Source organism: Musa acuminata, chromosome BXJ1-8 (genome assembly GCF_036884655.1).
Source record: "Musa acuminata AAA Group cultivar baxijiao chromosome BXJ1-8, Cavendish_Baxijiao_AAA, whole genome shotgun sequence".
Classification (NCBI taxonomy): domain Eukaryota; kingdom Viridiplantae; phylum Streptophyta; class Magnoliopsida; order Zingiberales; family Musaceae; genus Musa; species Musa acuminata.
This window is the reverse complement of record NC_088334.1, coordinates 6,331,819-6,353,675: the sequence shown is the minus strand read 5'-3', so window position 1 is coordinate 6,353,675 and position 21,857 is coordinate 6,331,819. Positions and strand designations below refer to the sequence as shown.

The 21,857-nt window shown below is 40.1% G+C and overlaps 3 protein-coding genes across 6 annotated transcripts; 2 read left to right on the top strand and 1 right to left on the bottom strand.

Annotated features, from left to right (window-relative positions):
• The first annotated feature begins 2,930 nt into the window (after positions 1-2,930).
• Positions 2,931-7,978, top strand: LOC135587269 (putative ABC transporter C family member 15). 4 transcript variants are annotated; one of them, XM_065078484.1, is made up of 10 exons: positions 2,932-3,525; positions 3,589-5,024; positions 5,095-5,181; positions 5,327-5,929; positions 5,997-6,161; positions 6,230-6,524; positions 6,595-7,115; positions 7,179-7,242; positions 7,313-7,552; positions 7,616-7,976. In XM_065078484.1, exons 1-10 carry the CDS (start codon positions 3,072-3,074, stop codon positions 7,738-7,740), a joined length of 3,990 nt encoding a protein of 1,329 aa, XP_064934556.1. In that variant the 5' UTR covers positions 2,932-3,071; the 3' UTR covers positions 7,741-7,976. The 4 variants fall into 4 exon arrangements, with proteins under 4 accessions (XP_064934554.1, XP_064934556.1, XP_064934555.1 ...); XM_065078485.1 differs by having other exon boundaries at positions 2,935-3,525; positions 3,598-5,024; positions 7,616-7,971; XM_065078482.1 differs by having other exon boundaries at positions 2,931-3,525; positions 7,313-7,978.
• A 1,957-nt stretch (positions 7,979-9,935) lies between these two features.
• LOC103993473 (lysine histidine transporter 1) lies at positions 9,936-12,297 on the top strand. The gene is made up of 8 exons (XM_009413559.3): positions 9,936-10,231; positions 10,329-10,474; positions 10,553-10,936; positions 11,005-11,398; positions 11,476-11,581; positions 11,652-11,743; positions 11,819-11,887; positions 11,971-12,297. Exons 1-8 carry the CDS (start codon positions 10,199-10,201, stop codon positions 12,067-12,069), a joined length of 1,323 nt encoding a protein of 440 aa, XP_009411834.2. The 5' UTR covers positions 9,936-10,198; the 3' UTR covers positions 12,070-12,297.
• A 527-nt stretch (positions 12,298-12,824) lies between these two features.
• LOC103993472 (transcription factor GTE10) lies at positions 12,825-19,572 on the bottom strand. Its single transcript, XM_009413558.3, has 10 exons — positions 17,524-19,572; positions 17,392-17,440; positions 17,149-17,304; positions 14,808-14,878; positions 14,592-14,661; positions 14,364-14,444; positions 14,151-14,275; positions 13,973-14,039; positions 13,748-13,890; positions 12,825-13,670 (listed from the first exon to the last, which is right to left on the bottom strand). Exons 1-10 carry the CDS (start codon positions 18,673-18,675, stop codon positions 13,398-13,400), a joined length of 2,187 nt encoding a protein of 728 aa, XP_009411833.2. The 5' UTR covers positions 18,676-19,572; the 3' UTR covers positions 12,825-13,397.
• Between the last annotated feature and the right edge of the window lie 2,285 nt (positions 19,573-21,857).

Here is a 21,857-nt window from a genome sequence, read left to right as displayed (position 1 = left end):
ATTAAGGGATACTCTCTAATTTTGATACATCATGTCCATATATTATTTTCATTACCATATAAGTATACAAGACAGCTAATTAGAGCTAACTATAGCAACATGTGTGTTTCTAAAGAGTTCTAACTAACAATTAAATAATATTTCTTAAACACATCTCAAATTAGAGTTGGATTATCGATGTTCACATAAACTCAATCGATGGATTACTCATCTCAAACTCCTATTATATGAAAAAAAAATAAGAAAAATATCTCTGTTATCTAACATTGCAAAACATAGGTTTTGTTGTCACTAAAGTAGGTGGGCCCGGTGGCACTTGTTCTTTTCTTGGAGCTTAATGATGATGTTGGATGGCATGAGTAGAGTAGGGTCCACCGTCATGGTGGGTAGGAAATGTGTTGGTGTGGTACGTGAGATTGGAGCTCCATCGTTTTCCCATGGTGTCTTTTGTTGGACGTCATCCACGTGGAAAATAATGTTGAGTATAGCTTGCAATAATATATAAGACAATTTAATTAAATAGATTTTTATGATAATTATTATAGACTTAGATTTGTTATATTTGATATGATTATTAATAATAAGTAATAATCATATTAAAGTCATATGAACTAGTCAATCAGAATCTGATTACGATACCTATTTCTCTCTATCCCGAACTATGTCATGTATAAATAAATGATAAATAAAGCACTTGAAGACATGAAATAAATTCATGCTCATGAAGAACAAAAAAAAAAATGGAGTTGAGATTAGGACAACTAATTGATTTCCTTTAGGAAATAATAATACATTGATGCATACATGTTTTGCATACAACATAGGAAGATGGTGAAGATAAGACCATTTTGTAGGGACTCCAGACATCTCAGAATCTATATCGACAACTTAACCATCTCAGAGCTCGAGAATGGATTTGTGTTTTGACTGACAAGACATTAACGTGATTGAAACCGGAAGAATCTTCACTGTCCTTGTGGCTTTCTCTATAAAGAGAACCACAGAACGTGTTTATGATGCATCACCAGCTTAGTTTTCCTCATCCAAGAAGGAAGAGTGGCTCATGGTGTACAAAGTGGAGCAGTGCGGAAGGCTCGGAGCGAAGGAGCTCGTGCAGAAGAAGAAGAAGAAGAAGAAGAGGCCACAAGACGGCGAGGCGGAGGCGAGGCTGCAGTGCAACAAGGGGAAGCCTTGCCGGTTCAAGAGGAGCTGCTCCGGCGGGGAGGAGGACGCCGTCTCCTCTGTCATCCTCCTCTTGGCCTGTCTTGTATGTTCTCCTCCTTCCATGAAGCGTAGCATCGATCCACACCATTGTAACACCTGAGTCAATCATCAAGCAAAATGATGAGGAAGTGAAGATGAAGTGGAATATATGCATCTTATGAGAACACAATATGTGAATTAGATGTGGCCACAAATCTATCTCGGTTTATGGATGCCTACTTAGAATATAAATATGAATGGCTGCTGTTCATATTTTAGATGGATGTGTTGACATGATTGAGTTCATCCTTGCAGGAACCAATTTTCAAGAAATTTCCAAATAATTATATGTTTAATGGTCAAGTAAAATGAAAGGTTTCTATAAAAATGATAAATTTTTAGGGTTTTATATTTTCAATCTTAAGTGTTCGACCTCGAACCTTTCGGTACGTATCAAATGATATATTAATGTACCATGAGTCGATATACTAAAGGATATCTTCTTGTTATGTGTTCATCTATATGAGCTGAAAATTTTTCGAACAGAACTAACTGTCATATGTAAATGATAAATTTATGTAGCATTTATGGACCTGTAAATGCTTATTGTTTCACTTCATCTATTGTTTTATATAATTATGCATCTCTTCTTCTATTTGTCAACCAAAAAAAGGAGCAGCTCTTTATGATGCTAATTTGAAGCCTAAAATAATTACTTATATGCATCTATAACTCTTTCTAATGCATTATATAACATGCATAATGGATGTTTACAACATAACTTTAATTCTCTTATATTTTGAGCTATCTTATCTTAGATAGCTGCTGCAAGAAGTCCTTTGAGAAGTGTATGTTTTTTGTATTTATTTTTAGCCCTTGTTTATGCAAATTTTGATTGTGACATTCTTGAATCTTATACCCCTATGATTTTTCTTGCTGTTAAATTCTAATTTGAGTATGACTTATAATCAATCCACTATCAATTTGCTAGTGCTCTTTGCAAGAACCATTGATCAATCACATGGTTTTGAGCTTGAGTTGTGAAAGATATACTCCTATCTAGTTTAGATTATGACTCGGTTCAAATCGAAATGAAAACGGTTTGATGGTTCATCCGTTGACCGATTCGATTCTAGTTTTTTATTTTTAAAAAATAAAATCAATAATTTTGATTTTAAACATGTTAAAAATAGTTTACGAGAGGAAACCTTAGTTTGAGAGTGATATTTTAGTTGAATAAAATATTTATAATTTTTTTTTTTCAAATGGGGGTATTTAGTTGGATTAATAATTTTATAATTTTATTTCTTTATATCAGCTTTTTCCCATTATAATTATAAATCTACTATTAAAGTTTAATATATATATATATATATATTTAATATTTTTTAATTTTTTAATTAAAAATATTTTAATTAAATCTACTATAATATTTTAATTATAATATTGTATAATTATAAAATATATTATAATATTATAATATTATAAATCTACTATGAAAGTTGCATTACTAGTCTTCCTAGTTTCGTCTCGAGCTCGTGTTCTTGAGACAGCAACCACCAGGCGACGCCCATGGCGGCTCCACGGACGTACCGACATGTCTCGCGAAGCTTCCTCATCTTCGTTCTCTACCGAGTCATCAAGCGAGACTTTTCTTTGACTGGATTTTGACCTTGGCTGCTGCTGATGTGGCACGTGTTTCACGTTCATGCACCAGCTTGCGAGTCAAGACACGTTGTCGACGGCGTTTACCTGTCACCTCTGGATCTCCATCCTTTACCTGTTTTACTGCAAGCGCAGTGAGTAGACACTACAGCTGTCCCATCGTTCTTGTTTTCTGGTCGGTGTTCTCGACATTACTAGATGCGATGTCCATCTCCTCCGATCTCCCTATCCATTTGAACAGAGTACCCATTGTCTTCTATACTTCCAGCTGCAGACCTTGTCGAGTTGTCTCTTCCTTTCGTCTATCTCTTCTCCTCTGCTTCAGCGCCCCTTTCATGAGTTCCTCCAAGCCTAATCCTGAACTGGAACAGTCTCTGCTGCCCCAAGAAGACGACTGCCTCAGTGGAGATTACTTCTCCATAGCTGGGTTCTGGAGCCGCCTCACCTTTCGGTGGTTGAATCCAGTCTTCGCAAAGGGCCGAGCAGAGAGGCTCGAGCTCCGGCACATTCCCGGCGTTCCTCGATCCGAGACCGCCGAAACCTCCCTCTGCCTTCTGCAAGAATCGCTTCGCCAACAAAAGCTTGAATCAGCTTCGCTTCCCAGAGCCATTATTCGTGCTGTTTGGAGGTCATTAGCCTTGAATGCGGTGTTTGCAGGTGCGCTTTGTGATAAAATTCTCTCTGTTCCAAATCCAAACCATGTGTCTGACGGTCTAGAAGATGACGCAGGCCTCAACACCTTGTCTTCCTACCTCGGTCCTTTCCTGATCACCAACTTCGTGGAATTCGTCTCCGGGAAGGATTCCGGTCATGGACGCTACTACGGGTACGTACTGGCTTCTCTGTTCTTCGTCGCGAAGACGGTGGAGTCACTGACCCAACGTCAGTGGTACTTCGGTGCACGTCGAATTGGCATCCGAGTTCGAGCAGCTCTCATGGCTGCCATCTACGAGAAGTGTCTTGCGATCCAGCACTCAGGCAGCAGCACAGGCAAGCTCATCAACTTCCTCGACGTGGACGTGGAAAGAATCGGCGACTTCTTTTGGTACGTGCACGGCATTTGGCTGCTGCCGGTCCAAGTCTCCTTGGCTCTGCTCATCCTTCACAGAAACCTCGGCGCACCAGCCTCCTTCGCGGCGCTCGCCGCCACAGCCCTGGTGATGGTGAGCAACACACCGCTAGCGAACTCGCAAGAGCGGCTCCACTCCAAGATCATGGAAGCGAAGGACGCGAGGATCAAAGCCACCGCAGAGACGCTGAAATGCATGAGGATTCTGAAGCTTCATTCCTGGGAAACAGCCTACTTGAACAAGCTGCTCCAACTCAGAGACGTGGAGAGGAGCTGGCTCAGGAGATATCTCTACACATGCTCTGCCATCGCCTTCCTGTTCTGGGGATCCCCGATCTTGGTTTCAGTCATCTCCTTCGGCGTCTGCATCCTGATGGGCACGCCACTGACTGCCGGCGCAGTTCTCTCCGCCCTGGCCACGTTCAGAATCCTACAGGAGCCCATCTACAACCTCCCGGAACTGGTCGCCATGATCACACAAACAAAGGTATCGATCGACAGAATCCATAGCTTGATGAAAGAAGAGGAGCAGAAGCAGTTGAGTCCGAGCCGCAGCACACAGGCCTCGGACATGGCTGTGGAAATCACGCCTGGTGTGTACAGCTGGGAAGCTGACTCGAGCCTGAAGAAGCCGACGCTCAAGATCGAGAACAAGATTCGGATCATGAGAGGAGAAAAGGTGGCGGTGTGCGGGACTGTCGGATCAGGCAAATCCAGTTTCCTTTGCAGCATCATGGGGGAGGTTCCGAGAAGTAGCGGCGGGCGGATGACTGTTCTTGGTGCAACAGCCTACGTTCCACAGAGCGCTTGGATCCAAACTGGGACAGTCCAGGAGAATGTATTGTTTGGGAAGGCGATGGATAGGAGATGGTATCAGGAAGTGGTGGAGGCTTGTGCTTTGGACAGAGACATCGGAATGTGGGGTGACAAGGACCTGACTGTGGTAGGAGAGAGGGGTATGAATCTGAGCGGAGGGCAGAAGCAGAGGATTCAGCTGGCCAGAGCCATCTACAACAATTCAGACATCTATCTCTTGGATGATCCTTTCAGTGCTGTTGATGCACACACTGGCACACACCTCTTCAAGGTATAAGCACTACATTTACCTTTGTTTGCAGACAGTGTCAATCATGGCTGCTTTGATTTCATGTGTGCAGGAATGTTTGATGAACCTGTTGTCCTGTAAGACTGTCATTTATTGCACTCATCAACTGGAATTCTTACATGCAGCAGATCTTATTCTGGTAAACTTCAATATCTCCAATACTCATTTCAGTTTACTTGTGAAGCATTTGCTTCTTATCAGGATGTGTAGAACAGAGCATAGAGCAGAAAAAGATTGGCTACTGATCTCATGTCTGAAGACAAAAATCTTACCAAAATTTTCAGGTAATGAGAGATGGAAAGGTGGTTCAATCTGGCAAGTACGAAGAACTGATGGAGGACGCTAGTGGGGAGCTTGCGCAGCAAATGGCTGCATATGATCAGTCTCTATGCCAAGTCAATCCGTCAAAAGAGAAGGATTTATCGATGAGCACACGACACAGGATGAAGCAAAAGGATCTTAGAGAACTAGAACACTATGATCGAATCGGAATCTCCGAACTGTCAGAGAGATCATGCGAAGAAGAAAGGGAATCCGGACAGGTGAAATGGCATGTCTACCGCACCTTTGTGACTTCAGCCTACAAAGGAGCTCTTGTTCCGGTGCTACTGCTCTGCCAAGTTCTCTTCCAGGGTCTCCAGATGAGCAGCAACTACTGGATTGCCTGGGCAACCGAGAAGGAGGATCGAGTGAGCCGAGAAAATTTGATTGGAGTTTTCATCCTACTATCTGCCAGTAGCTCAGTGTTCGTATTGGGAAGAGCGGTTTTGCTCACGACGATCGCGATCAAAACAGCTCAAAAGCTTTTTCTTGGAATGGTGACAAGCATTACGAGAGCACCAATGTCGTTTTTCGACTCAACACCTTCCAGTAGAATCCTCAACAGGGTCAGTTCTTCACCTTAGTTCGTATAAAAGCTCAGCAGTTTCGATCCGACAATTGTTCTTTTTGCAGTCATCAACAGACCAAAGCATTGTGGACACAGACATTCCATACAGATTAGCAGGATTGGCTTTTGCACTTGTTCAGCTCCTGTGTATCATTGTTCTCATGTCTCAAGTGGCCTGGCCAGTGTTCATCCTCTTCATCGTCACAGTTGCAGTCTCCGTCTGGTATCAGGTAGGCCAAACAAAGTTCTTGTGAATCTCGTAGCGTCAACATCCACAAAAGCTGTTTGGTTTCTGCAGAATTACTACGTCAGTTCTGCAAGAGAACTAGCAAGAATGGTGGGAATCCGAAAAGCTCCCATCCTCCACCATTTCTCGGAATCACTTGCGGGAGCCATCACCATCCGCTGCTTCAACCAGCAGAGGCGCTTCTCCAAGAAGAACCTCTCCTTGATCGATGACTACTCCCGAATCACCTTCCACAACTCTGCAACCATGGAGTGGCTGTCGGTTCGAATCAACTTCCTCTTCAACCTCAAGTTCTTTGCCATGTTAACCATCCTAGTCTCCATGCCGAGGAATGCCATCGATCCAAGTAAGCTCTTCTCGATCATTTCGATCGCAATGGTGGATGCCATCATGGCTGACTTGAGATTCTGTCCCAGGCCTTGCGGGACTAGCCGCGACGTACGGATTGAACCTAAGTGTGCTGCAGGCGTGGGTTATATGGAACCTCTGCAACGTAGAGAACAAGATGATCTCGGTGGAGAGGATTCTGCGGTTCTCAGGCATACCCAGCGAGGCACCCCTGGTGATCGAGGATTGCAGACCAGAACAAGGTTGGCCTACGTCTGGAACCATCGAGCTCCACGATCTCCATGTCCGATACGGCCCTGCTCTTCCCATGATCTTGAAGGGTGTCAGCTGCAGCTTCCCTGGAGGGAAGAGGGTTGGAGTTGTGGGCAGGACAGGAAGTGGCAAGTCCACACTCATCCAATCTCTGTTCAGAGTGGTAGAACCATCACTGGGGAAGATCGTGATCGATGGCGTAGATATTAGTCGGATCGGACTGCATGACTTGAGATCCAAACTGAGCATAATACCACAAGATCCAACACTTTTCCAAGGAACAGTGAGGACAAACTTGGATCCCCTGCAGCAGCATTCCGACCTGGAAATCTGGGAGGTAAAGAGACGCGATCTTTTGCTCTGCTACTCTCCATGGAGTTGACTGAAGTTTATCCTACAGGCACTCTACAAATGCCAGCTTGGAGAGGTGGTGAAACAAGACCAGAGGCTGCTCGATGCACCAGGTAGACTCGAGTCTTTAGCAGCAGCAGAAAACAGAGTGCAAATTTGAGGTCTGGTTTCTTCGATTTCCAGTTGCAGAAGATGGGGAGAACTGGAGTGTAGGGCAGAGGCAGCTGGTTTGCCTGGCGCGAGTGTTGCTGAAGAGGAGGAGGATACTGGTGCTGGATGAGGCCACAGCTTCGGTAGACACCGCAACAGATAACTTTGCGCAGAAGACCATAAGAGAGGAGACCGGTGACTGCACTGTCATCACAGTGGCGCACCGAATACCCACCGTCATCGACAGTGATCTCGTCCTGGTGCTTGACGAAGGTACAAAGACAAGTCTCTTAGGTACTCATTGGATTCTGTGGGTAATGCTTCTGGTGGATGCAGGGAAGATAGTGGAGTTCAGTTCCCCTCAGAAACTTATGAGAGATGAATCATCAGCTTTCTCAAGGTTGGTGATGGAGTTCCTGGGGAGATCTAACAGTGATCACCATGACTTCCTACTTGAATGAGAGGGACTGTGGCTTGATAAGTAGACCCAGTCATCTAACCACATGAGGGTTGACAATACCACCAAAGTCAATTGCTTTGAAGACCAGCAAAGTCATGAGGTTATTATTGGACTTGGTGATTTGATGAATCATTGACTCATCAACTCTTTTATATATATATATATATATGGGTGACTTTCCTAGAAAATCCTCATAATTTGAGTATTTACCAAAAGATACCCTCTTTTTTGGTTTTTTTGTCAAACAATACGTTTAATTTAAGAAAATAATCTAAAATACCTCTCAAAGTTTGAGCATTTGATATTTTTTAGAATTATTCACCTTATGCACATTGTGTTATTTTCCATTTGCCAAAGTGTTTTTTTTTTCAAATTTCTACAAAAATATTATGTGCTCATGCAAGTTTTTTTGACATTTGATTTTCTAATTAGGTCTCAAACATATGGTAAAATTTTGGCCATCAAAAAGTTTGACTAATATGTGATGTAATATTTTTGACCAAAATCTAAAAATATTATGGCATAGTAGGACTTGTCAAAGAACTGTGAAAGTTTTTGGATGCTATTTAATGAGATTTGGATGAACATATGTCAGTGTTTTTTCTATTTTAGAATTTTTTATTATTTTTAAATTTATTCATGTCATTTTATAATTTATAAATATTTTTTTAAATCCTAAACACCTGATAACAATTTGGCAATAACAATATGTGATATATCATTTTTAGCCCACATCCAAAAATAGTATTTTGCATAGCATGACTTATCAAAATGGCACCAAATTTTTACGATACCTTTGAATTAGATCCAATATTAGAAAAGCATTTTATATTTTAGAATTTTTTTTTTTATATTTTTCATAATTATTTAGGTCCTCCACAGTGTGCCATTTTCTAATTTTTATTTTATTTTTATTTTTAAAAAATATCATGCATGTATGCATTTTTTTATATTTGACATTATAATTAAATCTTAAACACCTGATAAAAATTTGGCCATGAAAAAAGCTTCACTAAAATACGATAAACTATTTTTGGCCTAAATAAAAAAATAGTACATCGCATAATAGAACATAAAGTTTTATGATATCTTTCAATTAGATCCATATAGATATATGTTAGTGTATTTTTTATTTTAATTTTTTTGATATTTTCAAGAATTATTTAAATCATGCATAATGTGTTATTTTTTTAATTTTTAAATATTTTTTTTTCCAAAATATCATATACTCATGCAATGGTTTGTGACATTTGACCTTCTAGTTATGTCCCAAACACTTAATAAAAATTTAAGTATCAATTTTATTTTATTAATATGTGATGTATTAATTTTAGTAAAAAAAAGTAAACAATAACAAAGATATATTTCATGTTTTTTTGACAAACTTATGTTTTATCATATGAAAACCCTTGATATATAATGCTTCTTCACAAACTCACATATTTAATAATAATAATAAACATCAAACATGGGATGATGTTTTAAATACCATACTATTCATGAAAATCCTATATATATATATATAATCTTATCTTATCTAAATAATTATTAAATGGTTGAATAGTAACAAGATGATTTAAATATCATAATATTTATGAATATGCAATATATATACATCTTAAATGTTTTGTGAATTACCTCCTATGATAGATAATAATTATTTACTCACTCATTAAATTCAGTATTAACCATTACTATACCATAGAGATTTGTATTCCATCTTCTTCAACTACAAAAGGAATGTTTCTCTTTTTACCACAAAACTCTTCAATCGATGTCAGACTAAGTTGGCCCTATCAGATGATCCCCCTAGTTGGAAGCCAAGGGCTCAAGGGGGGTTTGGGCCGCTCGAGCCCCACGGTAGACGCTAATCTGATCGAACCATTTTGTCCTTTCGGAATCACAAAGCTCTAAAAAGCACATATGAGAATAAGAGATGCACGACTGTCTTATGAGCTCCCTCACTCCTTAATTAGTGGGACTAAGTTGGCCTTATTAATTCGATTCCATAACCCATAAAAGATTCTTTGGGATTCATCACATCTCAATCATGACTTGCCTTGAAGAAATGAAATCTCCTGTTTTCATCACACCATTCAATCACCCATCCACCATTGGCAATGCAACCGCTCATCGCCATCTTTATGACTTCCTAAAAATAACGTTCCCTAATTCCAGCAACAATGCCCATTCAACTTAACGTGTTCTGACAGCTCTGCTTCTCTTCCTTAAGCGTTCTTTTGTTTCCTGTTGAGTTGCATATCAAAAGAACGGTTTTTATGGAGAGGATCTCCTCATTAATGGTGTTAATATTCTCTCTCTCCCTCTCTCTCTCTCTCTATGTGGATATTTTAGGCTCTTGACAGCAGGCTACATCTCTGTCTTCTTCTTCTTCTTCTTCTTCTTCTTCTTCTTAGAACTCACCACCAATTTCCAATTTGCCTGCCAGAGGTGAAGCCATGAACAATCAGAGCAGCAGCAACGACAACAAGGTATGTTGGATCAGCTTTCTTCTCCTTCAGCAAAAAATCAAGCAGAAAACTTCTTGTGTTCTGCCTTCTCTCGACTTTGGCCCAATGGATTATGCAGAGTGACAAGGATAAGGCCATCGACGACTGGCTTCCCATAACATCATCGAGGAATGCCAAGTGGTGGTACTCCGCCTTCCACAATGTCACTGCCATGGTTGGAGCTGGTGTTCTTAGCTTACCCTACGCCATGTCTCACCTCGGATGGTAAGCCCGAAGCTATAGCTCCTTCTTCTTTCTGCAGATCAAATGGAAGCAGACACTGTGACGACTGGATGTGCGCAGGGGTCCGGGAATCGTGGTGCTCGTCCTGTCATGGATCATCACCCTGTACACGCTGTGGCAGATGGTGGAGATGCATGAGATGGTGCCCGGCAAGCGCTTCGATCGGTACCACGAGCTCGGGCAGCACGCCTTCGGGGACAAGCTCGGGCTGTGGATCGTGGTGCCGCAGCAGCTGGTGGTGGAGGTCGGCGTCAACATCGTGTACATGGTCACCGGCGGCAAGTCGCTCAAGAAGTTCCATGACGTCGTCTGCCCTGACTGCAAATCCATCAAGCTCACCTACTTCATCATGATCTTCGCCTCCGTCCACTTCGTCCTCTCCCAGCTCCCCAACTTCAACTCCATCTCCGGCGTCTCCTTGGCCGCCGCCGTCATGTCCCTCAGGTACGCGCCCTTCGCTGCGGCTGCTGACTCCCATCGATCGAGCTCTGACCGCCCTCTCTGCTCTGCAGCTACTCCACCATCGCCTGGGCGACTCCCCTGCACAAAGGGAAGCAAGAGCACGTGGACTACAGCAACCCGGCATCGACCACCACCGGTGCCGTCTTCAACTTCTTCAACGCTTTGGGGGACGTCGCCTTCGCCTACGCGGGCCACAACGTCGTCCTGGAGATCCAAGCCACCATCCCGTCCACGCCCGAGGAGCCATCGAAGAAGCCGATGTGGAAGGGCGTCGTCGTCGCCTACATCATCGTCGCCATCTGCTACTTCCCCGTCGCTCTGATCGGCTACTGGGCTTTCGGCAACGCCGTCGACGACAACATCCTCATCACCCTGGAGAAGCCCCGTTGGTTGATCGCCTTGGCCAACATGTTCGTCGTCGTTCACGTCATCGGCAGCTACCAGGTGACAAAACGCTAGGAATCCAAAGCTCTAAAGCATCATCAACCCAAGCATAAGCATTCGGATTCACTCTCGTGCAGATCTACGCGATGCCCGTCTTTGATATGATCGAGACGGTGCTCGTCAAGAAGCTTCATTTCCCGCCGGGACTAACTCTTCGTTTGATCGCGCGATCAGTTTACGTTGGTAATCGTCTTTGTTTGAGTCTATATCTTCGATGATTTCATTGCTTTGCGTAACGTTTGCCAATCTGCAGCATTAACGATGTTTATCGGTATAACCTTCCCCTTCTTCGGCGGACTGCTTGGATTCTTCGGAGGTTTTGCGTTCGCCCCAACCACATACTTCGTGAGCATCATACCATAGATTTGGTTCGCAGCATTTGTCAGTCGTAGTAGGTTAACATGTCTGAAACTTGCACAGCTTCCTTGCATCATGTGGCTCGCCATCTACAAGCCCAGAAGGTTCAGCGCATCTTGGATCATCAACTGGGTGAGCGAGCGAAGAACAGACAGAGTTAGTATGGAGATGTTGTCGACTATGGTTTTGATCTTCTTCTCGCTTCTTTTTTTTAGATCTGTATCGTCCTCGGAGTGCTGTTGATGGTTCTGTCGCCAATCGGCGGGCTAAGGTCGATCATTCTCCAAGCGAGCAGCTACCGTTTCTTTTCATAGGCTACGCCGCAGGGGACGAAGCCAAAAGCGGAGGAACAAACATGTTTGCTGTTCAAAGCACGGAATTCTTTGGGCAATGGTGTGGTCGTTTGATATATTCGGAAACGTGTGGGGTGCGGAGTTTGATCGCCGTACCAAATTGCTGTTGTTTTCGTTCCTCTGTCGCTACTGATACGTATTTCCTGCGCTGCTTCAAAATTATGGAGTGAGAATCGTACATGGATTTCATGCATAATGTTGAGTGCTTGTCGAATATGTTGAATGTTTTCGATGATCATTCAAACTCATTACCTTAGATACTGCTCGAATGATAAATCCTAGTCTGCAAAATCTCCAGATTCTAACTTTTCATCCTCAGAAATCTTCACTGTTCAACCAAACACAGTATTTTGGAGAGAAAAGAAGAGTCAATTCCTATTAGATTTTTTCAGAGAAAATCCAAAGTAGTAAATTACGAAAGGATCGATTATATAGATCTTTTATCATCATTAAGATCTATAAAAAAATAATTATATATTTTTTTTCATTGTCGGACCCTCAAAAATCTCATATGCATATACTCATATCATTCATTGGCCATTCTTAGAATTAGTCTACCTCCATCAAACCCATCCATATTAACTTTGATACTGATAGAGGGATTCCACAACCTCTTTAGGAACAATGAAATCATCATCAAGCATCAAAAGCAAGGTTAAGAATACAAATTGAATGCCCAAACAAACACATAATACTTGCAAAATTTACATGAAATATATATAAAAAGGCCTTTGATTGAAGTATGTGGTCCGACAGAGAATCCCACAAAGTATATTTTGAATAGAATGAATATTTTTTGAAAAAGTTCTTTTTTTTTTCTGACTATTTGATTTGTCTTTGTACAGTTTTGGGGGGGACAAGCAAAATTGTAATATCGAACAAAGATCTACAAACCCCACCTAGCTTCAAATTAATTTCATATGATGCATGCAATAGCAAATCCTTCTTTTCCTGTCAAAATGTCATCTTCACCAACAAATGAAGTTATGGCTAGTGATGATTTCCATATTGCCCAAACCATCACCAGTGACAGTCTTGTCCATTATCCTGGAGGTACCACTCCATCACAAGCGGTAACTCAAAAGAAGGGCTATCTATAATCACTCTGTACCATATTCTTCATACAACATTCACGATCTTCATATTGCTCAATCTTCATACCTGAAGAAACTGAAGGCATCACATTCAGATGAGCACACACCTAATTCACCATTGTGTCACTGCGATAGCAAAACTAACTCCAATATGTTAGTGGATTGGTATAGCAGAGTAACCAGAGTAGAAAACCATCAATCAATTTCTCCTTCCTCGGCATCATTAGGGGTAGCACCATTTGGCTCAACATCTTCATCCTCATCATCATCAACCTCAACCTTCATATACAAACCAAGCTGCTCCAAAGGGTTGCTTCCGCCAAGTTCAAAACCACTGATGCCCTCTGGCGAGTGATCTGGGCTCGTCTCACCAATTGAATTAGGTAAGTGTTCACCTGGAACAGTTCTAAGCATGTCCAGATCTTTTAGAAAAAGAGTGCTTTCATTGATCTCCACAGTTTTCTCCATCTGCATTACATGCTCAAGGTTGCCCCTCATCAGACTCAAGGATAGACGAGCAACCAAATGCCTAACGATATACTTGCCTGTAACAAGGCTTGACGTGCTGCTTCCCTTTCAAGTTCCCTTTTGCGCTTAGCTTCTGCTGCAGCCTGCGCTGCAGCTTCTGCTTCAGCTAGACGTTGAGCCTCTTCAGCAGCTTTAGCTTCTGCTTGCAGCCTAGCTTTCTCTGATCTCAAGGTAAGACAAAAGTGTTCAGAAATGAGAGGCAAAACAAGCATAACAAGCAGTCCTTGGAACTTGCATGGTACCTTCTCTTTTCCGCCTCTCAAGGTTCTCCCTCTCACGTCGAAGCTTCTCTGGATCTCTCTTTTCACCCTAACCCAAAATATAAAATGGGAAGTCATGTACAAAAGCACCACAGAGTGAAAATATAAGAACACAACAAAAATATAGTTCTGTATCCATCATCCTCATTAGTATCTCAACCTGATCTAGAGTCTTCTCACGAGCTTTGAGAATTGTGTCAGCAAAGCGACTTCTCAGTAGAGCTGCTCGATAGAGCTTTTCAGGAGAGAAGCGCCTTTCAGATGGAGCATTATCACGTAAAAGGTCTGTGTCAAAAGTTAAGCTTATTCATGCATATTATATCCATATTCTTAACACCTTTTAGTTCATGATGCATGAAATGCAATTACTTACCCTCCCTGTTTCGTTCTATATCAACAGATTCAGATTTTGGCTGAGCAACATGTTCTTCTTGATTTGTCTCATCTGAAGTTCCTGCATGCAGTCAACGGTACATGCCTTCAGGCAACAACATAGGACCTAAATATAAGAACTGTATCTAATTTCTTGCTTCACGAGTCATTGCAGGCTTCACAAATCATACTATAGTAGAACTATAAAACGCAAACAATTATAACTCACTGTTTTCATCATGTGGATTTGATAAATCACTTCTTTCTTGATCCAAAGCTTGACCAGCTAGCATATTTTTCTGCATGGACAACAATTGCAGTAAATAAAGTTTCTAAATGCAATGACTGCAAAAAAAAAAAAACTCATAGTAGATTTTCAAATGTTAGTAAAAACAAAATACCGTTCCTTTTTTTAATTTACAAAGTCATGATGGATCTCAAATACCTTCATATCCTTCATGGGACTAGCAACTTTAATGTCTGACCCGCTTTCTGAGGAACTACCAGAATCTGAATCTGCAAGGAATTAAAAGACTACAATAATACACTATTTGCAAGGCCTCTAACAAATCTAACTTATGCCATTGGATGGAATCAATATTTTACAAGGAATAGATAATGGAAAGCAACCAGAAACTGAATAAAAATTTCAAAATGATTTATACTAATCAAATATAAAGCTTTTAAATATTTTAACCTTTAAAATCATAAGATAAATATAATTATCTCAAAATTATCTTAGAGATACAAATTAAATTTTAGATCAGCATAAATCACTTAAAATTTGACAAGTATTTAAATGTTTGTTTCGTCACCTTCTCCTTCGAATTTTTCTTTCCATTTCTTAATCTTCTCTTCTCATATTCCTTTTTTTCTTCACTTTCATGCTATAGTCTCCAAGATGGTACTTTCATACCTATTAATCTACTTAAATCCCATAAAGCATGAGATTAAGTTTTCCCCTAAAACTTGTGTACTGGAAAATCCTCATGTGTGTGTGTGCATGGCACGGTGATGGCAATTCATGAGTGGCAATGACAATGAGATAAGACTCAAGTGTATAAACTGAGAGTCGCAAGTCAGAGTAGCTATGAGTTGTAGAGCTACAGCAAAGGGTTGCAAAGTGACCCATTCATATAGGATCTGGGAGGTACTATTCTTCTTCACCCCCTCTTATTCTTCAGGTAGTTTGTAACAACAGTATTGGAATCAAGATTAACTAGGAATGTCAGACCAACTCGAGGGGCTCCCAATAAACATAACTTAAAATAAAACATAAAGATCACAAAAAATAAAAATATTAAATATTTGTGAAAATAAATATATTATATGTTTAAAGATTCTACTGAAAAAGGAAACTAAAGTTTTGAAAGATAAAAAACTTATACAAAAGATAACAATAAAAAAGGATATAACTTACAAAAGATCAACCATGAGATATATATTTCAGAAAATAATATAATCATATCATACAAAAAGCTATTATATATCTCATACAATCTTGATCCAAAACTTATCTACCTGATATTATGATGAGTCTCACAATACTGAAGAATTGCATAGTGCAAAAATAAATAAAATTTCATATTGAGGTTAATTTCAAATTCCATCATGATGTCTTCCTCCCCTAAGATAGCATCATTATTTTCAAAAGAGTTAAATAGTTATTCTCCATCCTAGTTTCTTCCCCTTGTTACAATGGTGGATGGTGAAATGTTAGGGTTACAGTAATTTTAGAGTTCAACAATAAGGGTGTTTTACTCCCTATCAGTAATGAAGACACAGAGCTTCCTGTCAGTTTCTTAAACTCTGTACAGTCCTATCCAGTTTCACTGATATTTCCTTTCCAAAACAAAGTGATAAAGATTGGAATTAGCCCATCTCCAGCTGAAACAGCCAATCCACTTCAGACATCAGCTAAAATCATCTAGTCTCCATCAATTATTGCATGGTTTGATATGGACTGACAGGTTGCATCAGAATGAGACAAAGAGGAAAAACGGGATGAAAAAAATAAGACAAAAGAGAGAGGCATCCTTTTTTACCCACCAATCCCAAAGAGGAAGTCTGCATAACTTGAGGGCTTAAGGTTTTAAGGAAAATCCCCCTAAATCTTGTTTGGTCAAGATACTTCCAATGAAGAGGAAATTCTCCCCTTGATTTTTTATTCTTCAGATAACAAAGCAGTCTATAAATTTAAGTCACATAATAACTCCATTCTTCACATTGTTTGATTTTATACTTACTCATAACAAGTCTGGATGGTTTGATAGTTATGCCATTATAATATATTGCTAAAATCATGCACCATTTGTAAAGTTTGGTAGAACTTTTGGTAACCTTCAGCATAGGCAATGGTGTGTTTCTCCCTGTTCTTTGTTTTCATATTGCTAGTTTTCTCATCACTAAACCCAAATTGCACAGTAAAATAATTTGATGGTTCTGTTTAGTCCTCTAATCTCTTTCCATTCATCCAAATAAGAAGTCGAGTTAAAAAAAAGGGGAAAGGTCAAGAGTCTGAGCTGTACACATGATATGCTTCAATAGGTGGTTTCCCAAGCTACCATGAAAGTATGAGCCACGATGAAATCATCCATCATTTTCGGAGCATCAACAAAGTGAATCAGGACTTGGTATGAACATGTAGTGAGTTCAAGAAACAGCACATGAACAACACTTAGTTTATGAATCAACAAGTAACATACAAAAACAAACATATTTTGACCTCATGAGCACAAAGTACTGATAAGAACAAAGACAAAGCGAGATCAGAAACATGAACCGACCGCTAGATGATGAACCAGAATCACTACTTGAGCTACTTGAACGACAACGCTTTCCACTTCTTAGCATAGTATCTTTTTCTATCACCACAGGGGGGTATCTAGAAACAGGTGGATCATTGCCAACAATATCAACATCCTCCTCAATTGGTTCATTGCCTGCAAAAATATCAGCAACAAGAGAACCATTAGATTAAAGTTTCAAAAATAGAGAAGCTCATAATCTAACTAAATAGAGAAGTTAACCTTTGCAAGGATGCATTGATGAATTGCTAAGCCCTGATTCGTTTATAATCTGCAGAAAAAAGAAAATGTGTAATCATGAACATAGATGAATATGTTAGTATATAACCACGTACCCAGTAATTCAATGCCCACCTCAATTTCACAAGGCTCTGATTTCGTTTGATCCTTTAACTGTTCCCTAACCATATAATCATCCAAAAGCTTCCTTAATTCAAACAGTAGATCATCGCTCATTGCATGAAGATCAATCTCTACCTCATCTGCACTAGTTTGGCTTGCCGCAATGTTCCTTCTCAAGAAATCAATTACATGTTCAGGCATGTCTCCTAGAGATTCCAGGCGCCTACTTAGGCTCTCTTTCTCCTCAACTGTCATTTTCAACCTCACAACCTCTGGTAAAATGATATCATGGTTAAAAGGTGTTTTCCTCTTGTTTGGTTGCAAAATTGGCTTCGGTGTTTCAGCTTCTCTTTTGACAGCAGCATTTGCAGCAACCAATTTCTTTTCAATAGGTTTCCATCTTGTTTCAAAGAACTTACTCATAGCATCTGCCATAATGTGTACATCATTCTTAGGTGGATTATATGTCTTTGCATTTGTAAATGTCAGCCTCACATCTGAAACAAAATCACATGGGTTAGAGTATCTGCCTAGTTGTATCCTAGTCTTGATGGTTCCAAAATCCATTGGATATTTAATAACTTGGAAGTAATCTGGGATATTCAACTTCACTGGATCAACAGGAGTGTTGAACACCCATCCATATTGATGGTTCATCAAGCGCTTTAGAAGAGTTTCACACTGTTTCATCAACAAAGAATATGAATTACCAAGTCTATCTGGATCCGGTGCCCTCTTTGACATCTCAAGATTTCCATTGTTCATGCACTTAAAATTGGAACCATTCTGGCCCATGGCATATTGTTTCTTTACATACCCATCACTGGAAGATGATAAAGCAACCCCATCGGCACTTGTTGTAATCCTAGAAAACATTTTCTTCTGAAACATTCGGACCTGATCAAGGTCTCTCTTAAATCTCGTCTCCAACTCCTCCTTCTCACACTTGGACATCTTCGAAAGTGAAAACAGTTCAAACGGGACATCAAATTTGCCACACCTGTCCACATTCAAGCTTATGCACTTCCTCTTAGGAGCAGAAGAGTCCTCTGAGTCAGCACGACCACAGCTCCCAAACCCTTCTGACTCAGCCGTAGTCTCCACTACATGCTGGTAGCCTGGAACAAAACCAGGTCCCTTTGAGAGCTTTTGTGCTTTCCCCATCACTGCATATAAATATATTCCAAGAGTTCTCCTTCAGCACTGCAGACGGATATAATGGATCAAACTCACAATTGTACTCTTGTCACAGAACCAATTCTCAGAGACCAACAAGATAACCTCGGTACAGCAACTTAAGTGGAAAACTTATTTAAGTACGTGATTCTTGATAGCAACGTATTCAGATTTCGGATAGCGATAACATTTCACACATTCAAGTACAGTAATTAATTAGGTGGTATCGCGTACCACAACTCCAAAAGCCCACAGTTTTAAGCCCACCTACAATAAAGAGAAGAGAATTCAAGATAAAATTTATTCTGGAAGTCACAAGAATATCTGATGCCCAATATTGCGTAGCTTGAGCAGATTGAGAACTGCCCTGAGATCTCTGCAACAAAACCCTAGCTTCCACCAGATTGCCACCGCCACAATTCGATGTCCAAAATCAAATGGAGAACAAGGGGAAACCACCTCCGCCCCACCCTTCAGGGAATCAAAACCCCAAACCCTAGCTCTTCTGCAGCCCTTCCGCAGCTCCCTATGATAGCATCCACGCCAAAAAGCTCCGAAATGCCACAAAAACTCCAGCCCCAGTTCCCAAAATCCCACCTCCCTCCAAAACCATACACCAATACGGCGCAAGACGGGGCAAGAGAATGGAGGCGGCGGGGGCCGACAATCCGCGAGAAAAGAACGCGAAGAATGCTTCCAAGTACCGAGACGAAACGTGGATCGCAAGCCAGCGTCGCGCCGCCAAAAGGAGCCCCGACAGCGCAAACCCGTCTCTCCTCCGCTCTCGCCTTTGCCGCCGCCGCCGCCTCGCTGCTCCTCCCCACTTCTTCGAGACTCGGAACGGAAAAGAAACGAACGCGGAGAGAGACCGCTTCGGCTCCGAGTGATGAGGGCGTGGTTTATTAACACCCCGTTTCTTACAGACCCCATTTCACAATCCTGACCGTTAGATTCTTTTCGGTCATCTAGATCGAACGGTCAAGATCGACTCCATAGTTTCCCTTTCGATGAAATGCCGCTATCGGATCCAAAGGCCAGCTAATCCGACCCGATTGGATCGAACTGTTAAGATGCCGCTATCGGATCCGAAGGCCCTCCTGTCCGACCCAACCCGATTGAGAAATGTTATGTCTCCCGATAGCTCATGTATCAGTCTCCCGGAGAATTTTTCTCGTATAATTCTTCCTATGCTCAAGTTAGTGATCGAGATCTATATTAGACGAGAGTTTTCTTTTCGGAAGAGAGTCATCTGATATAACGACGAGGGTTAGCTTTTATAATTAATCTTGAAGGAGATAGTATGTAATTATCCTAATATCCCTTGTTGACTTTTTATTCACGTGGACAATCGAGAAAAGATAGTCTCAAATAGTTTATCTTTGATTGTTGTCTACAAGGAAAGACTATGAAATATATCTTTATACTTTATGATGTTGGGCTCAACATCATTACAATCGTAAAACCTATAAAGGGCTTCAAAATGCTCAAATGAAAAAGAGACTAAGTTGACTTAATACATTGAAAGACCCTAAAGAATAACGGAGACCACCTATGCAACAATGAAAGTATCTTAATTATATTGATTGGATATGATGATACTTCATTATATCAAATTAATTCATCAAATCTACATGAGAGTATCTTAATTCATCAACAATAGAAAAACCCTAGATCGAAGTTCCAAGGATAGAATTGATCGTAGCCTAGCTAAATCGAGAAGTCAACCAGTGCAAGGATGCATTGATGAAATTGCTAACCCCTGGTTCATTTATAATATGCAGAAAAAAAAGGCAAATGTGTAGCCACTGAGATATAATCATCTAAAACTTCTTTAGTTTAAATAGTAGAGTATCACTAATTGTGATATGCATTGTGTTAGATTATATAATCCTATTTAATTAGATAGGATATATTATAAATTTGATTGGATTATGATTATCGATCAATAAAATAAAAATTCGTAGGATTCTTTACGATATAAATAGAAATGGATTTTTTCTAATTATCATGTTAGAACCTCTGCTCTCGTCTATAAAAGGAGAGAATCTCCTAGAGACTCTTGCCTATAAAACAAATGAATATCTTAGAGATGAAACACTTATTATTGAGATTATAGATTTATTCTTAATTTTCTTGATTCATCGCTTATAGCGATATGTAAAATATAAGAAGAGAAAGGAAGGATATCCATTGTGTATTACTTATTGTGATTAATATTTATTTGGTATGCATTGTATTAGATTATATAATCATATTTAATTATATAAGATATATTATAAATCTGATTAGATTATGATTATCGATCAATAAAAAAAATTAATTATAGTAAAATTCTTTACGATGTGATCCGGACAAAAATGAATTCTTCTAATTATCATCTTAAACTCTCTGTTATCGTCTATAAAAGAAAGGACCTCATGATAATAATACTCTCGTTTATAAAAGGAAAGAATCTTTTACGGATTAAGTATTTATTAATGAGATTATAGATTTATTCTTAATTTGTTTTGATTCCTCAACTGTTAGATACGGGCTTTACAACCTCTGCAAATGGTCTCTTGTTTGATTGCAGAGTTCACTTTGGAGTTCTGATTTGTTCTCTTTTGGCTACAGCAACATCAACAACAACCAATTTGTCTTCAATAGCTTTTCATCTTGCTTCAGAGAAGATGCTGCTAGCTTCTGCCATGGTGTGGACGCCATTACATGCCTTCGCATTGGTAAATGTCAACCTCTCATGTAAAACTAAATCTACAGTCCTCAAAAGTCCAGTGGATATTAATCACTTCGAGATAATCTGAAATATTCAACTTCATTGGATCAACAAGCTGTTAAACACTCATATATAATTATGGTTCATCAAAGGCTTGAGAAGAGTCTCATACTGTTTCATCAACAAAGACTATGAGTTGTCGTCTTTATGCACTTGACATGTCAGAGGACTCTTCTGCTCTAATTTGAAGTGCATGAATTCGATGACTAATATTCTTTCCTTTTCAGTTGATGAAACAATGCAAGACACTTCTTAAGCGCTTGATGAACAAATGAGTCTTTAACATCCTGTAGATGCAAAGATGTTGAATATTATAGATTATTTCCGAGTTCAACGACTAAGACTAAGATGTATACTCGAGCCAATGAGATTGTTTCGGATATGAGACTTATATTCA